Source organism: Gossypium arboreum, chromosome 6 (assembly GCF_025698485.1).
Source record: "Gossypium arboreum isolate Shixiya-1 chromosome 6, ASM2569848v2, whole genome shotgun sequence".
Lineage (NCBI taxonomy): Eukaryota > Viridiplantae > Streptophyta > Magnoliopsida > Malvales > Malvaceae > Gossypium > Gossypium arboreum.
Window position 1 is genome coordinate 125438191 of NC_069075.1, and position 22226 is coordinate 125460416.

General features: G+C 31.7%; 1 protein-coding gene and 1 long non-coding RNA gene across 2 annotated transcripts; one reads left to right on the forward strand and one right to left on the reverse strand.

Moving 5' to 3' along the window:
• The first annotated feature begins 8897 nt into the window (after nucleotides 1-8897).
• On the forward strand, nucleotides 8898-10829 carry LOC128294146 (uncharacterized). The gene is made up of 2 exons (XR_008284411.1): nucleotides 8898-9034; nucleotides 10634-10829. It is a non-coding gene; the product is annotated as an uncharacterized LOC128294146 (long non-coding RNA).
• Nucleotides 10830-11381: 552 nt separating this feature from the next.
• LOC108484401 (IAA-amino acid hydrolase ILR1-like 1) lies at nucleotides 11382-13753 on the reverse strand. Its single transcript, XM_053029469.1, has 5 exons — nucleotides 13210-13753; nucleotides 12902-13028; nucleotides 12453-12767; nucleotides 11931-12059; nucleotides 11382-11855 (listed from the first exon to the last, which is right to left on the reverse strand). Exons 1-5 carry the CDS (start codon nucleotides 13389-13391, stop codon nucleotides 11454-11456), a joined length of 1155 nt encoding a protein of 384 aa, XP_052885429.1. The 5' UTR covers nucleotides 13392-13753; the 3' UTR covers nucleotides 11382-11453.
• Nucleotides 13754-22226: the final 8473 nt, after the last annotated feature.

Genomic DNA, 22226 nt, shown 5'->3' on the forward strand with positions numbered 1-22226 from the left:
AACATTACTTTTCTCATTGTCTCCTCTCTTCTAACCTCAGAAAAATCTCACGAAGTTTTGGAAGCGATTTTTTCCCTAAGATTTGAGATCTCACTTCATCAAATTCTTTATTGAAACCAGCCAAAAACAAATAAGCTCTTTCATTTTCTTCTTTTTTTCATAGCTTTTACACCATCTTCGGGACACTCTCATTCATCATTATAATATTAATCCAGTTTTTGCCAAAGAGACATAATCTCGTTATAATCCCCTTGCCTAGCTTTCCAAAGTTTTATTTTTAACTCAAAGATCTATGAAGCGTTTTCTAAATCTGAATAGGCGTCTTTCACAACGTCATAAACATCTTTAGCAGTTGGGAGAAAAAGAAAAGGTTTACCTACGAATGCTTCCATGGAATTAATAAGCCACGCAATTATCATAGAATTTTTGACCTCCACTTGCTCATTTTTGGATCGCCCACCAGTGGTTGCTTAACTTCTCCATTTAAATGACCTAGCTTACCGCGCCTATCAATTGCTAATTTTACGGACTGCGACCATTCTAGATAATTCTTGCCATTTAGCTTGTGAGATGTCAGCTGAAAAGAAATGTGAGACGCCTCTATCCCTTGAGTCATTGTACTTTCAGTAGTTGTTTTAACGATAGAACTTTCCTCCTCTGTTTGATTGTTGGATCTCTTATCTCTAGTGAAGGTTGTTTTAACCATGATGCTACTTTTAACCTAGCTCAAATGCCATGAAAGTTTTCAAGAGAGCTTTTAATAAAACTGTTCTATTATTATTAACTAAAGAACTGAACTTAAATAGAGAAAAGAGTCCTAATCCTAATTGGGAAAATAATTCCCTTATTCTAATAAACTACTAAAACATAAGAGAAAATAGTTCCCTTATTCTAATAAACTACTAAAAGATAAAATAAAATATTCCTAGAATATGAATAAAACTTATCTACCTAAATAAAATTTATCTACCTAAATATATTTAAAATATATACATATTTCAACACGTTATTCGTAATAATAAAGCAATAATTCAAATAGTAAATAATCCTATCTCTTACAAGATAACAAAACATATAGAAATCAATTACCACTTTGTGAAAGAAAAAATACAAAGAAGGTGGTTTAGACTGAGTATGCTGATATCCTAACAAAAAGATTTGGAATTTAGCAAGATGAGCACTTTGTTGGCAAGTTGCTTTATTTCACCCTCATCCACTAACTCGAGAGGGAGTGTAGCATTTGCAAATATGGTTAGGCAGTTTAGATAATTACTAAGTTTGTTTAATAAGCAGTTAATAAAATAATGTATATAAACCAACGATTGTAAGCTTATTTAAGTTAACAATAAATAATATTTTTTACATTCCAATTTGTTGATATCACTATTTCCGTCTTTTCTTGGCCAAAGAAATTAATAACATGTAAAATGTAACAAAGGGCTATCAACCATACCCTTGATTGGTTGTATACTTAAATATTTTCAAATTACTTTATTAAGATCGATGTTCTCTTATTTTATTGTAATTTAAATTATTGTGCAATGATGAGTGACATGAGATGATAAAGTAATCAAATTTATATAAAATAATTCATTACCCTTTGAATTTAAATTGTTTCTATAAATGGTGAAGACATGAAATTTTGTGGGCGATGACAGTAATTTAACGCCTTCATCTAATGTTTTTCCAAGTAAGGCTTTTATGAGAGATGCTACACTTAATGAAAGATTTGATAATTCAAATTAACATGGTCATAGGAAAGAGGATTTTCTCAATAATGAGACATCCTAAACCTTTTTCTTGAAACTTCTAATCTGGGGAAGTAGACACTTGAGGTTGTACATGATAAAAGTAAAAAATCAACTTCAAGTAGAAAATCATCACAAAAGATATTAACTACTCAAATTTAGAAGTTGTGTGAGAGTATGGCTACTCAAAGGAAGTTAATAAATGAAATTAATTTCCTTCGTTTTCAATATACTATTTCAGATACAATGGATGCATTATGTGCTTTAGAACTTAGAAGATGAAATTCCAAAAAAGAATGATTTTTACTTTTTGTCACCAAAATATTCTAAACCCTAATAAAACGAGAGATATTTTTGAACTTAGGTCCTAATGTTAGGATTTGGTGGCTTTAACGTGAGTATGATGATCAAAATGTTAATACACATTTTTCATTATTGTTAGCAGCATCCTCATATGGCTTTCAACCATTTCAACAACCGTCTCCACCACAAGGTCCTTAAGATTACTAATATGATATGATATGCTATCATTTTGTCTTATTATAACTTTGTTATGATATTTCAGTTTGTACTTGCAAACTTTGTTATAGTTTTTGGGGTTGTATTTGCTAACTTCAGCCAAAACTTGATGTGCAAATAGAGGCGAAGCCATAAAATTTTTTTAGGGGTTAGAATTAAATTATATATTTTTACGATAGTAAAATGCTGGAATTATAATTTTTAAAGGATTAAATTAAATTTTATCATTTTTGGAGGGTCAAAATGTAATTTTACCACAACTAATTTAAAATTTTATAAATTATAAAGGGGCCTAAATAAAAAATTTTCATTTTAGGGAGGGTCGAAACCTTTGCCAGCCCCTTAGCTCCACCCTTTTATGTAAAACTAATGTATGATACTTTTTTTATGTATGATGTTTTTTATGGTATGTTTTTTTATTAAAGTGTCTTTGTATTGTATAGAATGTCATAAAATATAGTTTTTTTTATTTGTTTACTTTTTCAGGTTATGGATGATTTTATGTACGAAAGTTTTGATATGAATTATGATAATATTGAATTAAATGAAAAAGTTCAACGAAGAATAGCCACATTGTTACACAAGTTGAAACAAGGAAGATCATGTGTTGGATTCAAATTATATTGATACATTATAAAATTTATTTCACTAAACAACCATGTATGGATTCAAATTATACAAGATAAAAGTGGGTGGAAGAAGTATTAACTGGGCATAAAGATCATTGTATGAATAGTTTTAGGATGCCAAAAAAGATATTTTTATTGTTTGATGCATGATTTGCAAACAAATCATGGCTTAAAGCATGAGAAAGTATCAACAATGGAGAAGTTAGCAGTAACATTGTACATTCTAGAAAATAGAGAATCAAACTCGAATACGGCAGAGCGATTTCAACGATTAGAGAATTATTAGTTGAATTTTTAATGATTTATAATTTCTTAAATGAGAATAGACACAATTAAACCCATTGAAGGTCAATTCGAGGAAGTACCAAGTCAAATTATATTGGCCTCACTTTAAGGTAAAATTTGTTGGTAACGCAAAATAGGTGTATCTCACATTGATTAAGTATAGGCTACTAAAAGAGTTTTTATATAGTCTTTGCTATTACTTTTATTGAGTAATTGGGCTAAAGTTCTAACACATGCACGTTGTTTTTACTATTGCTAAAAGGGTGGGTTAGGCTTGTTACTTCTCTTATTCTTCTTCTTTTTTTTTTTTTGTATTATCTTTGGGGGATAATGTCCACTACATGATTACATCGATCAGGGCAAATTTGCTTCTAAGGCAATGGTTCTTCCACGACACAGTGATTCTTTCTTTTATTTACGCTTGGTTTATTTTCCAATTAGTGCTAACGATTTTGTTTTGCAATCGTATATTTTAAACAAGATTTACATAATTTTTTTTATTTCTTGAATAAAACTAAATACTAACTTTTATCACATTGCATGTATTTATTTTAAACGATTGTTTTGGGACCATAGATGATAAAAACATGCATTTCGCCTTCTCATCAAATACCTTTTATTGGTAGGAAACATTGTAGTTTGTGATTTCAATATGTGCTTTATTTTTTCATTTCTTGGTTGGGAAGGAACAACAAATTAATAGTAAATTTTTTTCCAAGCACTTGGAAGGCAAGAGTTAAATTTTTCACACCCTCCACCAAGTTGAAGTTTATTTATTTTAGTTAATAATTACATAAAAACAATATCATATCTTTAATTTAATTTTAATATTTTTGAGATTAATATCATTTCTACCTTTTACATAGGAAAATTTTATCTTGTAGCTTCAAGATATCCATAAATAACAGGTTTTCTAGGACCATATAAGAGAGAATGATGTCGTTTACCTAATTTTTCATCGAGGTAATTGTCGGTATCATGAAAAAAAATTTAATCATGAGTGTTCTTTTTTATGCTCCGTGATTGAATGAACATTTGAAATGTGGAAGAAAAAATTGCCAATATTAAGAGATATTCCAAGTTACTCATTCGAGAAACAAGTTTTAATTGTTAATGAAACAATGATTTTGCATAATTACATTCCAAGACAAGCTGAACTAAATTATGAAGATTTTAGAGAATTTAAAAATATGCCCGACATACTAGCCTCTTGAAGTCATTTTGATTAAGGTGAATTGAGTTCTTTTATCATGGAAATTATGATGTTAAGGAAACTATTTCAATGAGTTCATCTTCCTAAAGAAACTTTATATCTTAATTTAAATTCTAATATTAATGTAAGTTGTTATGTATTATGTTAACTTAATTTATTTCCCAATATTAATATATTTTATTGTATTTAAAAATATTCAAGTAGATTCTTTAAAATTTATAAGTATGGTGTTATTATTAATATTATTATTTTGGTGGTGTTATTATTTGTAAAAATAATATTGGGCATTTTAAAGAAATTAATTAATTATAAATAAATCATATTTATCATTTAATATAATAGATATTTTAAAATGAATATGAAATAATTAATTAAAATATTTCTAAAATATATAATGTTATACATTATAATTTTATTAAATAAAATTATAATTTCACATACTTTTAATAATTTCATAAAAATAAAATAATTTAAAACTTTTACTATATTTCATTTTAATCTAACATCCCTAATAGTTACTTTCCTTTCTCACCTCACCGATACAATTGCATTTGAATCCAAACATACACCCCACCACTATTTTCAATCTCACAGCTAAAAGTAATTAATCTCATCGCTACCGCTGTTTTTAATCTTACCAAGGGCAAATTCACCGCCTATCCAAAAGAAGCCTAAGTAGTTATCAGTTCCATTTGTTCCCTCAACAAAAGCCATTGTTTTCCAACCTAAATTTCTTTTTTTTTTCCAAATCCAAATATGTGGATATTTCTTTCATGGCTTTCCTCAACTTTTCATTCGTTTGTGTTAACACCCATTTCTTTAAACCCTTCATTAAACAAGGAAGCCTTAGGGCAAATCCCATTCAAGTTTCTTGAATTTTTCAAGAAGCCAGAGATTATGGTTTGGATGATTGGTAATAGAAGAAACGAACATGAAAATCCATAACTTGGTTATGAAGATTTTGATGTTGGTAATGCAAAGGGTTGGTGTTAGTGGGTATATCCCACATTTATTAAGTACAAGCTATTAAGAATATTTTTATATAGCTTTACTTCTTACTTTCATTGAGCAATTGGGCTATGGGCCTATTACACACGTGTGATGCAATTGTTTACTTGTGCTCGTGTCCTCAACACGTATCGTGTGTATATTTATTTTGGATAAAAAATTATTATTTTTTCAGAAAATAATATTTTCAACAATCTTTTTTTTTCGTTATATGATCTGAAAAATCTGGGATTTTTGGCTGTTGGGGCGGAAATAGTGGGGGTAGTTTCAGTGCATTTTTTACTTCTGCGCCCCTACCTTTTTACCGTTTTGTCCTTCTGTTATTAGTACAAATAAAGGGTTAATTTCCTCATTTTTCACACTAAACAGAAACACAACCCTCTTTGAAACACATTCCTCTTCTCTACTTTCAGTCTGCGATTTCTTTATAAACTTTGTTGTTTTTTTCCCTAATCACTTTAGAGAAAATTATGCTTAGGAGTTTGGGTTTTAAGCGGGATAGATTGTGTCCCCTTAAACTTTCCTGGGAATTTTTCCTATTATGATTTCTTGAAAAGAGAAACACCAATCGAGTTCTATCTTTCATATTTGGGTGTACGGATATCGAAAGACTACCTTAACATTGGGGGACGATGTCCACTACACGTTTACACCGATCAGGGCAAATTTGTTTCTAAAGCAATTGATTTACCACGACGCAATAATTTCTGTTTTCATATTTAATTATTTATTCTTTAGTGCTAATAGATTTGTTTTGCAATAGGTTTTTTTTCCCAACATTTGAGACTAGTAAGCTTTAAGGGTTGAGCTTTATCTGATGGGCACCTCTTATAAATACTTGATTGTTGTTACTAGCATTGCCGACTAAATTGGCATTGGCAAGCTTCCTTTTGTTTCACTCAAAGCAGAGATGGATGCTCTTGCCATGGAGGTAGTCTTTGTCAATATTGACTTTGTTAGGCAATAGCATCACTTTCACCAAGTAGCATATTTTGTAGGGTTTATGAGCTTAGATTTAAATTAAAAAAATTCAATACCTTCTCTGTTAAAAGAGTTTTTTTATATTAAATTTCTTTGAAAGGGAATTTTGGATTGTTAAAATAACTGGTGGAGTGGGACCATAAGAGCAAAGTTCTTGGAAAGATACATGCTTGACTTGGAAGTATTGTTAATCAGGTACCCAACCAAACCCCCAATACTAGTTGGTATTGTCTCTGTGTCAAGTCGAGCTCAAGCTTAAGGCATTGAATTGGGCCTTGCATGACACACAATCATTTACCAAGGGATGTGCATGTCTCGCTCTTGGTAGGATTCAAACTCTCAACCTATAGCATATAAGTCATTGTCAAAAGGTATGGTACCACTTGATCTAACTCCTACTCTATGAACTTTCCTCAAGCTCAAACTCTCATTAGAGTTGGAAGATAAAATCCTAGTTCGACTTAAGGACAATATCGACCACTGTTTGGGTTTCGACCAATTTCTCAGTGGATATCGAAATGATTTGCAAGTTTCTTTTATATTTTCTTTGTTGATTCTGAAAAAGTAATCGGTTTGCATCCATTTCAACTTTGTTATTTGAACCACTTTGTTAGAATAAATGTTGAGATAGATCAATTTATAATAGGGTAAAGCAAGAAGTAAAATAAGGAGAGAAATAATACACAGTATTTGTTAATGCAATTCAAATAACAATCCTACTCTTCAGTTAGTCAAATAATAATTTTATTAAGCAATTCATTCGAACAAACTATTTGCTAAAACTCAAACTACCCTTTACACACAAATACTTGCAGCCCTAAAATTAAGCCTTATTGAGGGGGGTCAACTTCTTTGGGAGAAGTCTTCAAAGTATCATCTACCAAGCTGTTGACTGCTCCCCAAACAATAGAAGGTATTGTCCCTCTGTTTGAGTTTTGTCTCCTATATTCTATCAAGAACCAGCATGCCATGAGCAGTTGCCCGAAAGGCCTAGTTCACAAAACTAGAAGCACCTTAGTTGATGGACTTGCAAAACCAAAGACGTGAGAATATTATGAAATTACTTGTGTGCAAGGTGACTCGAACCACCAACCCAAGGCTTATGACCCACTTATCTTCAACTATGGTGAAATTTTAAGCTTCATTAGTTTTTCATAGTTGTGAGTGAGAATTTTATTATTTTATGCTTTTTATGATGCTTATGGGTCATGTTGGTTGGGTTCATGTATAATACTAATATGATACATAATTGTTTAAGCTCAATCTAACTCGAAATATGAATATGAATTTTTTCTAAATTTATCTATATTTATAAATGATTAAACTAAATCGATTTAAATATATCCATATTATTATTTAATTATATATATTATTTAATATCTAGTAATGATATATATTATTTTATTTTAAATTTTAATGATAAACAACTTAATATCTATGTTTTTAACGGGGGTAAGTACAAGAGGAAAGACAAGGACCTTGTTCTCCAAATGCTAAAAAGGTTGATTAAAAATATAATATTATAAATTAGAATAATGGTAAAATTGTCTTTTAAACTCACAAATTTTATAACTCAATTTTAGTCTCTTTAAACTTTTTTTCTACTTGCACTCATGATTTTTATATTTATATTATAAAAGTATATATTTAATTTTAATATGATATAAATTATATAATATAAAATTAAAAATAATATATTAAAAATTAAAAAAAATGAGCCAAGCCATGAATTTACCCAAGTCTAGCCCATACTCTAAATTAGTATTTTTTCTGGTCTAATATTTTTAAACCCCTAGATATCATACCCACCTTCAAGCTTAACAAATCTAAAAAGAAGGTTAAAATATAAAGTCTATCCCATTCTTCAATAAAACAACTAAAAATTAAATTTTTTATTTTTCATTTTAAAATCTTAGTCCAATCATTAATATCATTTGTATTTTCTATTAAAATTTATCAATTCAACATGTTGATTAGATGACATATGATTGACAAAAATAATTTTACAAATCAAAATTTAACAACCCAACATGTTAATTAGATGGCATTCATATAAGATCAAATATGATTGACAGAAGATAAATATGCCAAGTTAAAATAATTGACGATAATTAGACTAAAAATTTTAAATAAAAAAATTAACTTTTACCTTTTTTGGATTAAACATATTTGGTACTAAAAAGCAAGATGCATGATTTATGTTAAAAGATGAGTTTTCTTTTTCAAAGTTGTATGAAATATAAAAGCAATGATTTAAGAAACTATTAAATGTTGTTCAATTAGCTCACAATCTTGTCTTAATAGAATAGACAGACATTCGAATCGATAAATGCTTTTTGTGTTTAGTAATACTTTTTAGAAGCACTTTTGAAGTAAAAAGATTGCTAAATAAATAATTTTTTGTTAAAATTTTTAGCTTTTTTAAAAATACTTTTAGCTAAATAGAGAAACTAAAATTTTTACAGTACTTTCCCTTCTCTGGTTCTCGCTCCTCTTCTCATTTTCTCCAAGGTTTTTGTTGCTCTCTCCCTCTCTCTTTTTCTACTCCCCTAATCTCATCTTCTCATTTCAACTCCCCATTTAACTTTCTCATTTTCCCCCATTTCAGGTTATTTTTGGTCGCTGCTGAGTTTGGTTGCTCTCTATTTCAGGTTAACTTTCTCATTTCACCTTTGATTTTCTTGAGTTTTCTGTTTGGTTGTTGAGTTTGATTATTTTCCTGAGTTTAATTTTCTTCGGACTTACAATGAAGCTATTAAAAGTGTCCTTAAATGGCAAACACACACAACAATTAACCCCTAATAAAAGAGAAACGGTGAAAAATGGGAATTCTCTTTTACAACATCAATTAGATTAGTGAAAGAATTTATTGAGAAATAAAAGATAACAGAACTTGACAAAGTTTTTAACAATGAAGCCTTCATTAGTTACTATACTATGTTTTTAAAGATTGAAAAAAAAAGGTGTCGCTATCCTTGGGACTAGTTTTCTGGCTGCTGATTAGTTTTTGGCTGCCAAATTTGTTTGGCTTCAAGGATCAAAAACTTTCATGATCTCTTTCTTTTAAGGAAAATCCAGACTGAAAATCCCCGTTTTGGTTCCAAATATGTCCCTTTTTTTTTTCTTTTTTTTTTTCTCTTGGAAAGGAATGAGCTTTTCTTTGTGTTCTTTGAATGTTCAATTCCATAGTCGTCTTTTTGATTTTTTCTCTTTTTTGTTTCATTAATAGTTGTGATTAAAGCTCGATTAAGGTTGTTGGCTTGAAATGGCGCTAAGTTATTCCAAGACACGAACTTTTTCATTTTTTTTTTCATGGTAAAAGGGGATGTTGGGAAATATTTATAGCTTGGGATTTCATGCTAATGGAAATCTTGATATATTTTTATGCGTATTTGGTTAGGAAGAACATCTAATTTTGCTTGGTTCATTTGATTTCAGCTGACTTTTCTTTTCTTTTCCTGCTGTTCTAATTTGTGGGTACGTTTACAAAGAAAATTTTCAAGCTTGTTTTAGCTGAAATTAGATGTTGGGACTTGAAAGATCAGTCTTGAAAACTTAGCACTGGTTCATAAAAAAATTGTTCTTTTTTCAACTTAATTAGCATATCCTCAGATCTCATGTTTGTATGACGTGGCGAAATCATAACTCAATTGGCAAAAACACCTTTCCTTCAAAGGAAATCTAAAGTTGAAATCTTTTTTTCTCAGCCAACTTAGTATTTTATATATCTGTGTGTATGTACTAGAAAGATAATTCTTTTTCTGCTGATCTATGTTTCTCAGGTTAACTTTTTGTTTGGTTAGCTTTGATGTTCTCTTTATGACGTGTGATTATTTATATGATTGTTATTTGGTAAATTACCACTGTGGATACTCTTTATATCTAATATATTGGATATTGTGATGATAAAATGTTGTTTCAAAATTTAAAACTGTACGACTCAAGTTTTGCTAGGCTCAGTAAGAAAATCTCATACACACCTTTCTTTAGCCTATATGTGACATCCTTTGCTAATACCAATATGAAGGATACTCTTTGAGGTTCAAGTAAGAATAAGAAGACTGTAACTTGTTTTGATTTCAAATTATGCTACCCTGGCTTTATTTTGTTAAATCCTTGCGTGTTTGAGAAGCTTTAAACCGATAGTTTGGTTTTTTTGGATATTGAATTTATGTTCTACTTATTTATGTATAATTTAGTTTTATCAATAGTTATTTATGTTTGATTTTGGATATAAAATTTGTTCATAGGTGATAGTATGATTGGCAATTCCAGCGGTGATGATGAAAGGGAGAAGTAAGATATTTTACAACGCATGGAATGTTTTTAATTGGGTATATGAGAATATTATTGATCGAGAAGATATGCATGATGGACAAAGTAACGATGATGATGATGATGATGGTAAATCAAACAATTCAAATGGTTTTGAAATGGGATTAACAAGATATACTATAGATTCTAGCTTAATGAATTCATTTTAAATTACAAATGCTAATATAAAATTTTTAATATCTATATTTGGTATATAAATATTATCTATTTTGAAATTTTAATCCAAATACATGTAATATTTTAATTTGTTATGTTTATGTCTTCTATATTAGAGAAATATCTAATATGAGTTATATATTCAAATTAAATTTTAAAATAAAATAATACAAATGTGTTAAAATCATTAATTTAAAAATATTTTTAAAATAATACAAATATGTTAGTATCTCATGGTTATATTTAGATATTTAAAATATAGTTTATATTCTAATTAAATTTTATAAATAATTAATATTAATTGCTTACAAATATTTTAAATTTATATTTCATATATTAAAATATTAACAAGTTATAATAAATTATTTTTATATTCTTACTAAAATTTCATAATATTAACTAATTTGAACATTATTTAAATACATATTTGTTATTTTTAATATCATGTGTAAAATATACATTTTATTTCTTAAAACATTTTTTTATACCAATACTAAACACCTCAAATTTTAAACTAAACTTTTCAAAAGTACTATCATTATTCATAATAGTTTGGATGAGATATGCAACTACATACTATTAGAGTTCATCACGATAACTTACTTCTGGAGGTGAAGTATATTTGGTCGGATTTTGCAAGAGGTATGTTATCGCCAACGATGCATGTAAAGCTGCACCGTATGGAAAAACATCTTCATTTACTCTGAAGTAGGGTGAATGTCCCGAGTGAACTGCGCCTTCCGTCTCCTTCATTCCAAGAAAGAAAAAAAGTCCAGGGATCGACTCTGAAAAGAATGCAAAATCCTCTCCTCCCATCTGCGGCTGCATTTCTATAATGTTCTCAAAGCCCAAAATCTCCCCTGCAACCTTTCTGAAATGCTCATGCAACTCTTTGTTGTTTGAGTTCACAGGGTACATGGACCTTTCGTCGAAGATCACCGTTGCATTGCATCTTTGTACGCTTGCTTGTTTCGATATAACCTGTAAGTTTGCTTTGTGTGATTACATCAATAAATAAATAAAGCTATGTACATTAGAAGTAAGAGACAAGTGCACCTCCTCAATCCTTTGTCTGAGTTGAAGAAAGCTTTCTTTTGAAAATGCCCTGAAAGTGCCACCAATGGTGACAGAATCCGGAATGACATTGAATGCACCACCCCCTTGGAATTTCGCAATGCTGACCACCTGTCAAATTTATGTTTAAATGAGCATATATGTAAACAAAGTATCTGGAACCTATACAAATAACTTGAATTGCAACCAGATAATACTTTAACACAAGGGAAATCCATAAAAAAGAATCAAAGAAACCGATAAAACATGAACAGCATAATGCCATAAATGAAATGGATTAGTTTCAAAACCAAAAGCTATACAGGTTATGTAAACTGAAAATCATTAGATGCAATTTGCATAAGTTCTTACTTGACAAAAACAAGGATGGGGGAGATTAAATACATGAATGGGTTTCAGGCAGGTTCTCCAAGGTGAAACCTTTGGAGCGTTTCTAATTAACAGGGAGCAAAAGGAACCATGGAAACTAAGTAGAGCATGAGCGCAATACAGAGAAATATTTACCTGAGAATCCAAGGGATCAGCTTCACGTGAAACTAGATGTTGCAAGCTAACAATCACATTGGAAGCTGCTAAAATGGGGTCTACTGTATGCTGAGGAATTGCAGCATGTCCCCCTTTTCCATTAATTACAGCCTCAAAGAAACCCATTGCAGCTGAAATCGGACCAGGTCGGGAGGCCACCATACCGATGGGGACTCTAGCTGTAACATGGAGTGCAAAGATGGCATCAACTTTGTCCAAAGCCCCTTCATCTAACATTATTTTGGCTCCCCCACCCCCTTCCTCTGCCGGTTGAAAAATAAGAACAACTGTTCCCTATTAAACAACGATTTTGAAGTTCATATGTACGGCGATGTACCAAATCAAGCAACCTAAGTTCAATTAAGAATTCAATTGCTACTTGCGAGGTCAAACCTATAAAACAAGGAAGGGAAAATATAGCAAGGAACCTGCAAATCATTTTGATTATGTTGAAGCATCTTTGCAGCACCAAGAAGCATAGCAACATGAGCATCATGTCCACAAGCATGCATCTTTCCAGGAACCTTGCTCTTATGCTCCCAATAAAACCAGTTCCTTCAACAATCAAAACCCAAAAATACCTTCTCACAGAAATTTCATATAAAAAGAAACTATGGTAATATTGAAGGTACGGATAATTTTTTCAACTTAGATCTAAGCTCATAAACCCTACAAAATATGCTAGTTGATGAAAGTGATGTGATTGCCTAAACTAGTCAATATTGTAAAAGACTACCTCCATGGCAAGAGCATCCATATCTGCTCTGAGTGCGACAAAAGGAGGCTTGCCGGTGCCAATATAGCCGACAACACCCGTAACAGCAATCGGGCACTTGTAAGGGATGCCCATAAGATCAAGCTCAGCTCGTATAAGCTTACTAGTCTCAAATTCTTCATAACCAAGCTCCCGGTTTTCATGTATTTTTCTTCTAATATTAACCATCCAATCCATAATCTCTGGTTTCTTGGAAAATTCGAGAAAGTTGAGTGGGATTTGCGCTAAGGCTTCCTTGTTTAATGAAAGATTTGAAGAAATGGGTGTAGGCATAAACGAATGAAGAGTGAAAATCAGTAAAACCCACTTGAGGAAAGCCATGAAAAAGAAAAAGATTACGGATTAGAAGAAACTTAGGTTGGTACTTAGAAAACAAAAGGTGTGAAGAAACAATGGCTTTTGCTTGGGAACAGAAAGTAGAAGAGCATAAAAGGGAACTAGTAAGTACCTAGACATGTCACATGAAAAAGAAAGAGGTTTGGATGGATGTTTCGGCCTTTTGGTGAACTTATCGGGTCAACCGACAGTTAAAACTGTATCACTTTTTTTTAAAGTAAATTTTATAATAAATTAATGTAAATACTTATTTAGTTTCTATAAATTTTAAAAATAAATAAATTAAACTCTCTGAATAAAAATTTAAAAATTAAAATAATTTTTAAAAATTTAAAATATTTATAAAAATTCTAAAATTTATATTTTTAAAAATTATACAAGTTTAAAAATTCTAAAGAAAGTTATTTTTAAATTTTAAAATAATAATTTTGTGATTTAAATAAGTTAATTAATTATTCAAGTTCATTATATTAAAATATTTTATTTTTTTATTATTTTGCTTTAAAATTTTTTCAAATATATATGGTTTCAAATTCATGTGTTCTAATATAGAATTAGTTTATATCATTTATCACATGTCAATCATACATTGATTATTTTTGCTATCATATAAAAAAGTATTTTTAATATATTGGAGTAATTTGTAAAATATTTGACAAGTACCAAATCAAAAAAATATTAGGTATCAAATTAGAAAAAAGAATTAAGTTTAGGAATCAAATTAAACTCCAAAAATATTAATTATCAACTTAGGAAAAAGTGTTAAATTTAAATACTAAAATAGAAAAAGTATCAAATTTGTATACTAAATTAAAAGAAAAATTAAGTATCAAATTAAAAAATTGTGAATAGGAAAGGTTTTCTTATATATTTTTAACCATTATTTTGATTCCACATCATTTTCATGTAGTATTATAATTAAAAAGTTAACTCAAAACTACGATAGACCGTTTTGGATTATTTAAAACCCAAAAAACTGATACAATTCATCTTGTTCATTTCAATGTTCTTCCATCATAAAGAAAGGGCAAAGCTGAAGTATAGAAGGGAAGCCACAACAATGAACGGAGAATGGAGCTTCCAGGAGTGTTTTCAATCACCGATCAAGTTCAAATTTGGGGAAAACTCAAAAAAATTCCTTCCTAAATCTTGAAATGAAACTAAAAAATTCCCAAATTTGTCCTGATTCCAACAAATAAAAGAAATTTCAATATTTCTGTTTTAAAAAAACACAAAATTTCCCGAAACCCACTATCATCCCTTCCCTTTGAATTGACACAACAGAGTGAGCAGAAGGGTTACCACGGTTTTGAACTTATCACAATTTTTTTAACCTATTCAAACCTCTTTTATTTACCCATATTGTAGTTTTGGGTTAATTTTTTTTAATTATAATATTACATGGAAATGATGTTGAATAAAAATAAGTCATCCCACAGTACTTAGAAAAATAAAAATCATCCTCTTGTAATTTTTTGAAGTCTGGATTATTTTTTATGTAGTTTATACTTTTTAAAAATGTAAGGTTAGGTACATTTAAGATTTAGTGATTGTATTTAGTATTTAATATTTAAGGTTTAGAGTTTAATATTAAATATTAGTGGTTAAAATTTAAGGTTTAAAATATAAGATTTTTAAGTTTAAGATTTAGAATTTTAGAGCCAAATATTTAAGATATTAGAATTTTATTTAAATACTAAAATTTAATATTATATCAAAAAATTTAAGGTTGTTCTTGATTGGGTACGTCGTGCTGATTTTGCTGCCGAAAGATTCGTTCAGCTGGTGAAGATCGGACACCTAAGGGGACAAAACGAAAGGAAGAAAGAGTGCCAAGAAGCAATCCCATCGAGTCGAGGCAGCGAACGTCTAATGGATCGGCCTAGTAAGCAACATGTAAGTCTGAAATAGGAGCATTAGAGCCATGCAAAAAAAATAACAGTTGTGTAATAAAAGAGCCTAAAATGAGAGGACGCTTTCCATTTATAACATGTTCAAATTGAAGCGCATACCAATAGCCCAAATTTACTGGACAACCGATGTACATACACCATTATAAGAATAATTCCGTCTTCGAGACAATAGCCAAAGCATCTCGTCGGCTTGAGAAATTATAAGCCAAATAACGATGTATGTAACATAAGCCAGGGTTATGAAACCATAAATATTTTGATGTTTTAGGGCTATACACAGTTTTGACATTATCTGTTAATAAGGCAAGGGACTCGACAGCCTTGAAGTCTGCTGGAAAAGTACACAAACTGTTCTCATAATCAGTGGACATAGTATACTCCTCTGTCACAAAAGCCAATGCAATATTAAAATCAATGAGGGATAAACTATGTGTGGTACCAAGCAACCGAAATTTTATCATGCCATTTGGTCCCTTATACGCTATCCAATAAGCCCAAAGTGCGTTATTTAGCCGAAGACTCCAATCCTTTTGATTAGGCTAAACTGTTTTTTCCAAAATAGTATTGATTTCCCTATTCGAGATTTCTACTTGGACGTTCGTTTAGGGATGGTAGGCTGTAGCTATACGGTGGTGAATTCCGTATTTTTTCATAAGTGCCTCCATGACTTTATTGCAAAAGTGGGTTTCACGGTCGCTAATCAAAGCTCGATGTGTGCCAAACCTAGAAAAAATAGTTCGTTTTAGAAACTCCACAACAATTTTAACATTATCATTGCAAGTAAGCTTTGCTTCTATTCACTTAGAAACATAGTCTACTACAAGAATTATATATATTTCTAAATAAAGAAATAAATGGACCCAAAAATCTCACAGACATGAATCAGGGATAGGGGCATTTGATTTTGTTTAGTGATGTTACTTATATGTTGACATTTATCACAAGACTTACAGAAATTATATGCGTCTCAAAAAATTGTGAGCCAATATAGCGCACACTCTGATACCTTATAGGCAGTACGTTTAGGGCCAAAGTAACCTCCACAAGCTTCTGTATGACAAAAAGTAAGGATAGAAGTTACCTCAGTTTCTAGAATACATCGTCTTATTATCTGGTCTGAACAGTGTTTCCACAAGTATGGGTCATCCCAAATGTAATATCAAGCTTCCCGTCTAAGCTTGTCCTTCACAGAACGTGCTAACCTAGTGGGCAATAAACCTGTGGCTAGGAGATTTACCATATCCGCATACCATGGGAAATGCGCCTTATTCGAAAACAGGCTTTCATCAGGGAACTCATCCTTTATAGGAATGTTATCATAATGTGTTTTTAACCTACTCAAGTGGTTTGTCGCCAAGTTTTCACATCTCTTTTTATCTCGAATCTCGATGTCAAATTCTTGGAGTAGAAAAATCCATCTAATGAACCCTGGCTTTGCTTCCTTTTTTGCGATCAAGTACTTAAGAGTTGCGTGATCAGAAAAATAATTACTTTAGATCCCAACAAATAATATTGAAATTTATCCAAAGCAAATACAATAGCTAAAAGTTCTTTTTCCGTGGTGGTGTAGTTGCTTTGTACATTATTTAGGGTTTTTGAGGCATAACAAATGACATGGGGCTCTTTGTCTATCTTATTCCCCAGCATAACCCCCACACTATGCTCGCTTGCACCGCACATAATTTCAAAGGGTAGTTCCAATCTAGTGCTTGTATTATAGGAACGAAAACCAATTTTTGTTTGAGTGTGTCAAAAGTCTCCTTACATTTTAGGCCGAACTCAAATTTCTTATCTTTCTGTAATAATTCACACAGTGGTTCAGCTACTTTTGAGAAGTTCTTTATAAAGTGCCTGTAAAACCTTGTATGGCCAAGGAAAGAACGTATTTCCCTTACAGTAGAGGGATATGGCAAAGAATTTATAATGTCAGTTTTAGCTTTATCGACTTCTATTCCCTTTGCTGAAACTATATGACCTAGAATCAAACCTTTGTCTACCATAAAATGACACTTTAATTCAAGACAAGATTAAATTCTATGCACCAATTTAAAATTATTGTGAGGTTTTTAAGGCATTCATTAAAATAATTCCCATACACAGTAAAATCATCCATAAAAACTTTGATAATATTTTTCATATATTCAGGAAATATACTCATCATGCATATCTGGAAGGTGGTTGGTGCATTGCAAAGTCTGAATGGCATCCTTTTGTACGTAAATGTGCCGAATTGGTATGTAAAAGTGGTCTTTTCTTGGTCCTCTGGTGCAATTGGGATTTGGAAGAAATATGAGTATCCATCAAGGCAACAAAAGTGAGTTTTACCAACTAAACGCTCAAGCATTTGATCTATAAAAGGAAGAGGGAAATGATCTTTTCTAGTATAATAATTCAACTTCCTGTAATCAATGTAGACATGCTACCCATTTTGCACTCAGGTTGGTACCAAGTCACCCACAACATTTTTCTTTACTGTCATGCCCTTTTTTTGGGCACGACTTGTACCGGACTTACCCATTTGCTATCAAAAATGGGATAGATTACGTCAGCATCCAGCAGCTTGATTATTTCCTTTTTTACCACCTCCATCATATTCAGGTTCAACCGTCTTTGCACCTCTCACTTTGGTTTCATGTTTTCCTCCAAGCAGATCTTGTGTGTGCATGTCAAAGGGCTTATCCCTTTTAAGTTGGCAATGGTTCAGCCAATCGCCTCCTTATGATTTTTTAGTACCTGGTCAAACTTTCTTCTTCAAGCTTGGAAAGTCTATTTGAGACTATGATCGGTAAGGTATTATTTTTCCCTAAAAACGCATACTTAAGATGCTTAGGAAGCGATTTCAATTCTAAATCTAGAGCCTGCACAACAAAAGGTAAAAATTTAGTGTTCGATGGAGACAATAATTCATTAACAGATTCATAATCATTAAATATAAATTCAGATTTATCTTCATAAATCGACTTAAAAATTTTTTCTACTAATAAGTCAATTATGTCGACACGGTTTACGTTCAAAATTTCACTTGGATAACTAATAGCATCATAAACATTAAACTTTACGATCTCCCCGTCAAATTCCATTGTGAGAGTTTCGCTTCGTACATCAATCTTTGTACTAGCGATACTAAGGAAATGTCGGCCTAGTAAGATGTCCGAAGATCCAGAGTGCTATTCTCCTCCATCTTTATCACATAAAAATCTGCAGGGAAAATAAGCCCGTTAACTTTCACTAATATGTCCTCGAGGACTCCTTCAGGATGTACAATAGACTTGTCTGCTAACTGAATGATAACACCTGTTTTCGTTAAAAAAATCGCGTTAAGTGACTCATAAATAGAAAAAAAAACATTATATTTATATAGGCCCCTAAATCACACATAGTTTTTTTAATTCCTAAGTGGCTAATTTTGCATGGTATTGCGAACATGCCCCTATCTTTGCATTTCGCTGGCATCTTCCACTGTAACACTATGGATACATTCTCACTAATGCTTACCCTTTCATTACCAGTTAATTTTTGCTTGTTGGTGTAGAGTTTTTTTGAGGAATTTGACATAACGCAGAATTTGTTTGATAGCATCCAACAGTGGTATGTTGATATCGACATTTCTGAATGTTTCGAGGATCTCCTTGTCCTCTTTACCTTTCTGACATTGGTTCAATCGTCTTGAAAATGGAGGTTGAATTTTAGGCAACGGAGGTTTCGTTGGGACCTGTTCATTGTTTTCAGGCTTTTTTTAGGCAAAACATTGGCCAAGATTCCTACCAGGAATTGGTTCCAATTCTCTTTCACTTCACAACATCACTACATTCGTGTTTTGTCTTGGGTTCAATTCCGTTTGTGATAGCAGCTTCCCTTGAGAATTTATTTTCTCAATTGATGTGGTCAATTCTCTTATAGACGCCTCGGTTTTCTATTGAAAATCAAGCATATTAGCTGCTAATTTATTGACCATGGTTTCTAGAGAAATACCTAAATCTCGTGGCTGTTGTGGAAATCAATTTTGGTATGGCTGATTATATTGTGGGTTGGCCCCATAACTCAAGTTAGGATGGTCTTTCCATCTTGGGTTGTAGGTATTTGCGTAGGAGTCATATCGTTTTTGTGGTGGCCTAGGGAAATTTCCCACAGCATCCAAATGAGCCATAATATCATCATACAAACTAGGACATGCATCGTTTGTATGTTCAGGTGTAGCACATATTCCACATAATTGGGCTGGTTTTGCTTTTTCTACAACAAAAGAATTCACAATATTAGTAAGTCTATCAATTTTATCTTCTAAAGTTGAATTACTTAGCTGGTGAACCCTTCTAGGGGGCTCAAGATTGGCTAGAAATTGTTGAGTATTTATAGCCATCATGGATATTAAGTCCCTTACTTGTTAAGGAGTCATGTTGACCAACGCTCTTCCATTGGCGGCGTTTACCATATTCATCTCTATGGGTTTCAAGCCTTTATAAAAGTATTGGAGTAGAGACTGTTCTGTTATACCATGTTGTGGGCAGCTGGCATACAACTTCTTAAATTGCTTCCAATATTTGTAAAGAGACTTTATTTCTTTTTGCCTTATCCCAACTATCTCCCTTCTTAACTCAGCTGCACGCGATGCTGAAAAAAACCTGTTGAGAAACAAATGAAAAAGATCAGCCCAAGTTGTAATAGACCCAATGGGTAGATAAAATAATCATTCCCTAGCTGGATCTACTAGGGAAAAAGGGAAAGCACGCAATTTGATTTGATCGTCAGTTATGCCCTGAAGTTTCATACTAAGACAAACCATATGAAACTCTTTTAGATGTTTGTGTGGATTTTCATTTTACAACCCAAAAAAAGTTGGTAGTAACTGGATTAATCCTAACTTTAGTTCAAAATAAGTATCCATGGAAGGATACGCAATGCATAATGGTAGGTGTTCTGCCGGAGCTTCGGCTAATTGTCGAGTCGTTTGAGCCATAGGTTGATGTGCTAGATTCGGGTTTTTGTTAACCCTAGTGTTAAGTACTTCTTCTGGTGAATCAGCTTCTAATTTTTCACTTTCAAGTGTTTGAGTAGGGTTTTCGTTAACCTTTGACTCAATTTCATTGTCTACTTCAATTTCTGAAGGTGGGTTACTCTGAGTCCCAACCATCCCTGACTACTTTTTCTGTAACTTCGTTTCCTTACGACTGGATCTCTTAGCCTTCTCTATTTTTGAATTGATGATCGTTTTATGAACCACTAAACTAAACTACGATCACAATTAAGGCAAGTGCACCTATCGAATGGTAATATAGTTATGGTGAGTCCAGAATATCATATCCACAAGGACTAAAAGTACTAGTATTAACTTTCTTTCTATTATTTAGCCTAAAATATAAAGGGTTTGTTCTAATTTAAAATTAACTAACTAATTAACTATTGCAAGCAACAGAGAGTGAAGAAAATAATCGAATAAACCAATAATAAAGACAATACCCAAGGAAGAATCCACCTAGACTTCACTTATTATTCTGACTCTGAATCAAACGATTTATTCACTGGTCTTGATCCGTAGAAATCCCTAATTTTTGTTAGTAAGTTTTTCGAGACTAAGAACAACTTGCTCTAGGTTGATTAATCGAAATCTCTTTCTAATTAAAACCCCTATTGTCGTATTAACTTGATCTATGGATTCCCTTATTAGATTTGACTCTAATCCGGCAGAGGGTTGCATGCAACTCCGCTTAATTGTGTCAGATCTACTCTTAAACAGGGACTTTTGCTCCACTGAATAAGCACATCAAGCTTGGAATAATATCCTAAAAATATTAAAGAAAGAATTAATAACACTTAATTAAGAACAAGAACAAATATTTATCATTAAATTCAGAATATTAAATAATAACATCCATCTTTGGTTTCATCTTCCCTAAGTATATAGGGAATTTAGTTCATAATATAAAATGAAGACATCTCAAATTTAGAAAAACAACAAGGCATGAAAAACCCAAATAAACTTCGAGAGAAATTTGAATGGAGATCTTCAATCTTGATGTGGATCTGCTTCTGAGATGATTTCAACGGCTTCCTTCGAGTAATTTCTGCTTTCTGATCTGCGTGTTCCCCCTTAGGTCTTCTTCTAGTATGTATTTATAGATTTTTGAATGCTCAGAAACCCTAAAAATTGGCTTTTTTCGCGTGTTTGGGAAACAGGGAGCGATATCGACATGGGCTAGCACATGGGCGTCTGGCCTACCCGTATGGATCACGTGGGCGTGTGGCCTGCCCGTGTGGATCCTGAAAACTCCGATTTTGGCCCATTTTTCACTCATTTTGCTCTCAAATGCTCACCTAAGTATAGAAACATGAATTTAAGAGATTAGGAGCATCAAATTCACTAATTTACATCATTAATCATCCATAAAGACATTAAGAATGTGATTAAAATATGTTACATTTATGGTTTATCATGAATCAAACGCAAAACACCTAGAGCAGATCTGGTCATGAGGAACAAATAAACAAAATTAGTACGTTACCAGTTGCCGGCAACAGCGCTAAAATTTGATGTGTCGTTGAGAGCACACAAAAAATATACTATCCCTATAAAATAATGAAAAGAATAGTATAAGGGAAGTAGGGTCAAATCCTCAGGGACTGGATTTGTACAAGTTCCTATTCCTCGAGATCCTGGACAGAGTCGTGCCCAAGAAAACCTGCGTACCTGGGAAAAAATAAAAAATAGAATTAAAAGTTTGATTGAATTGA

Excerpts from the sequence above, each read along its gene's own strand:
- LOC108484401 (XM_053029469.1), bottom strand. The coding sequence starts at position 13,391 with ATGAAAACCGGGAGCTTGGTTATGAAGAATTTGAGACTAGTAAGCTTA. Across the intron at positions 13,029-13,209 it reads TGGATGCTCTTGCCATGGAG|GAACTGGTTTTATTGGGAGC; the intron begins GTAGTCTTTTAC and ends TGATTGTTGAAG. Across the intron at positions 12,060-12,452 it reads CTGATCCCTTGGATTCTCAG|GTGGTCAGCATTGCGAAATT; the intron begins GTAAATATTTCT and ends TAAATTTGACAG.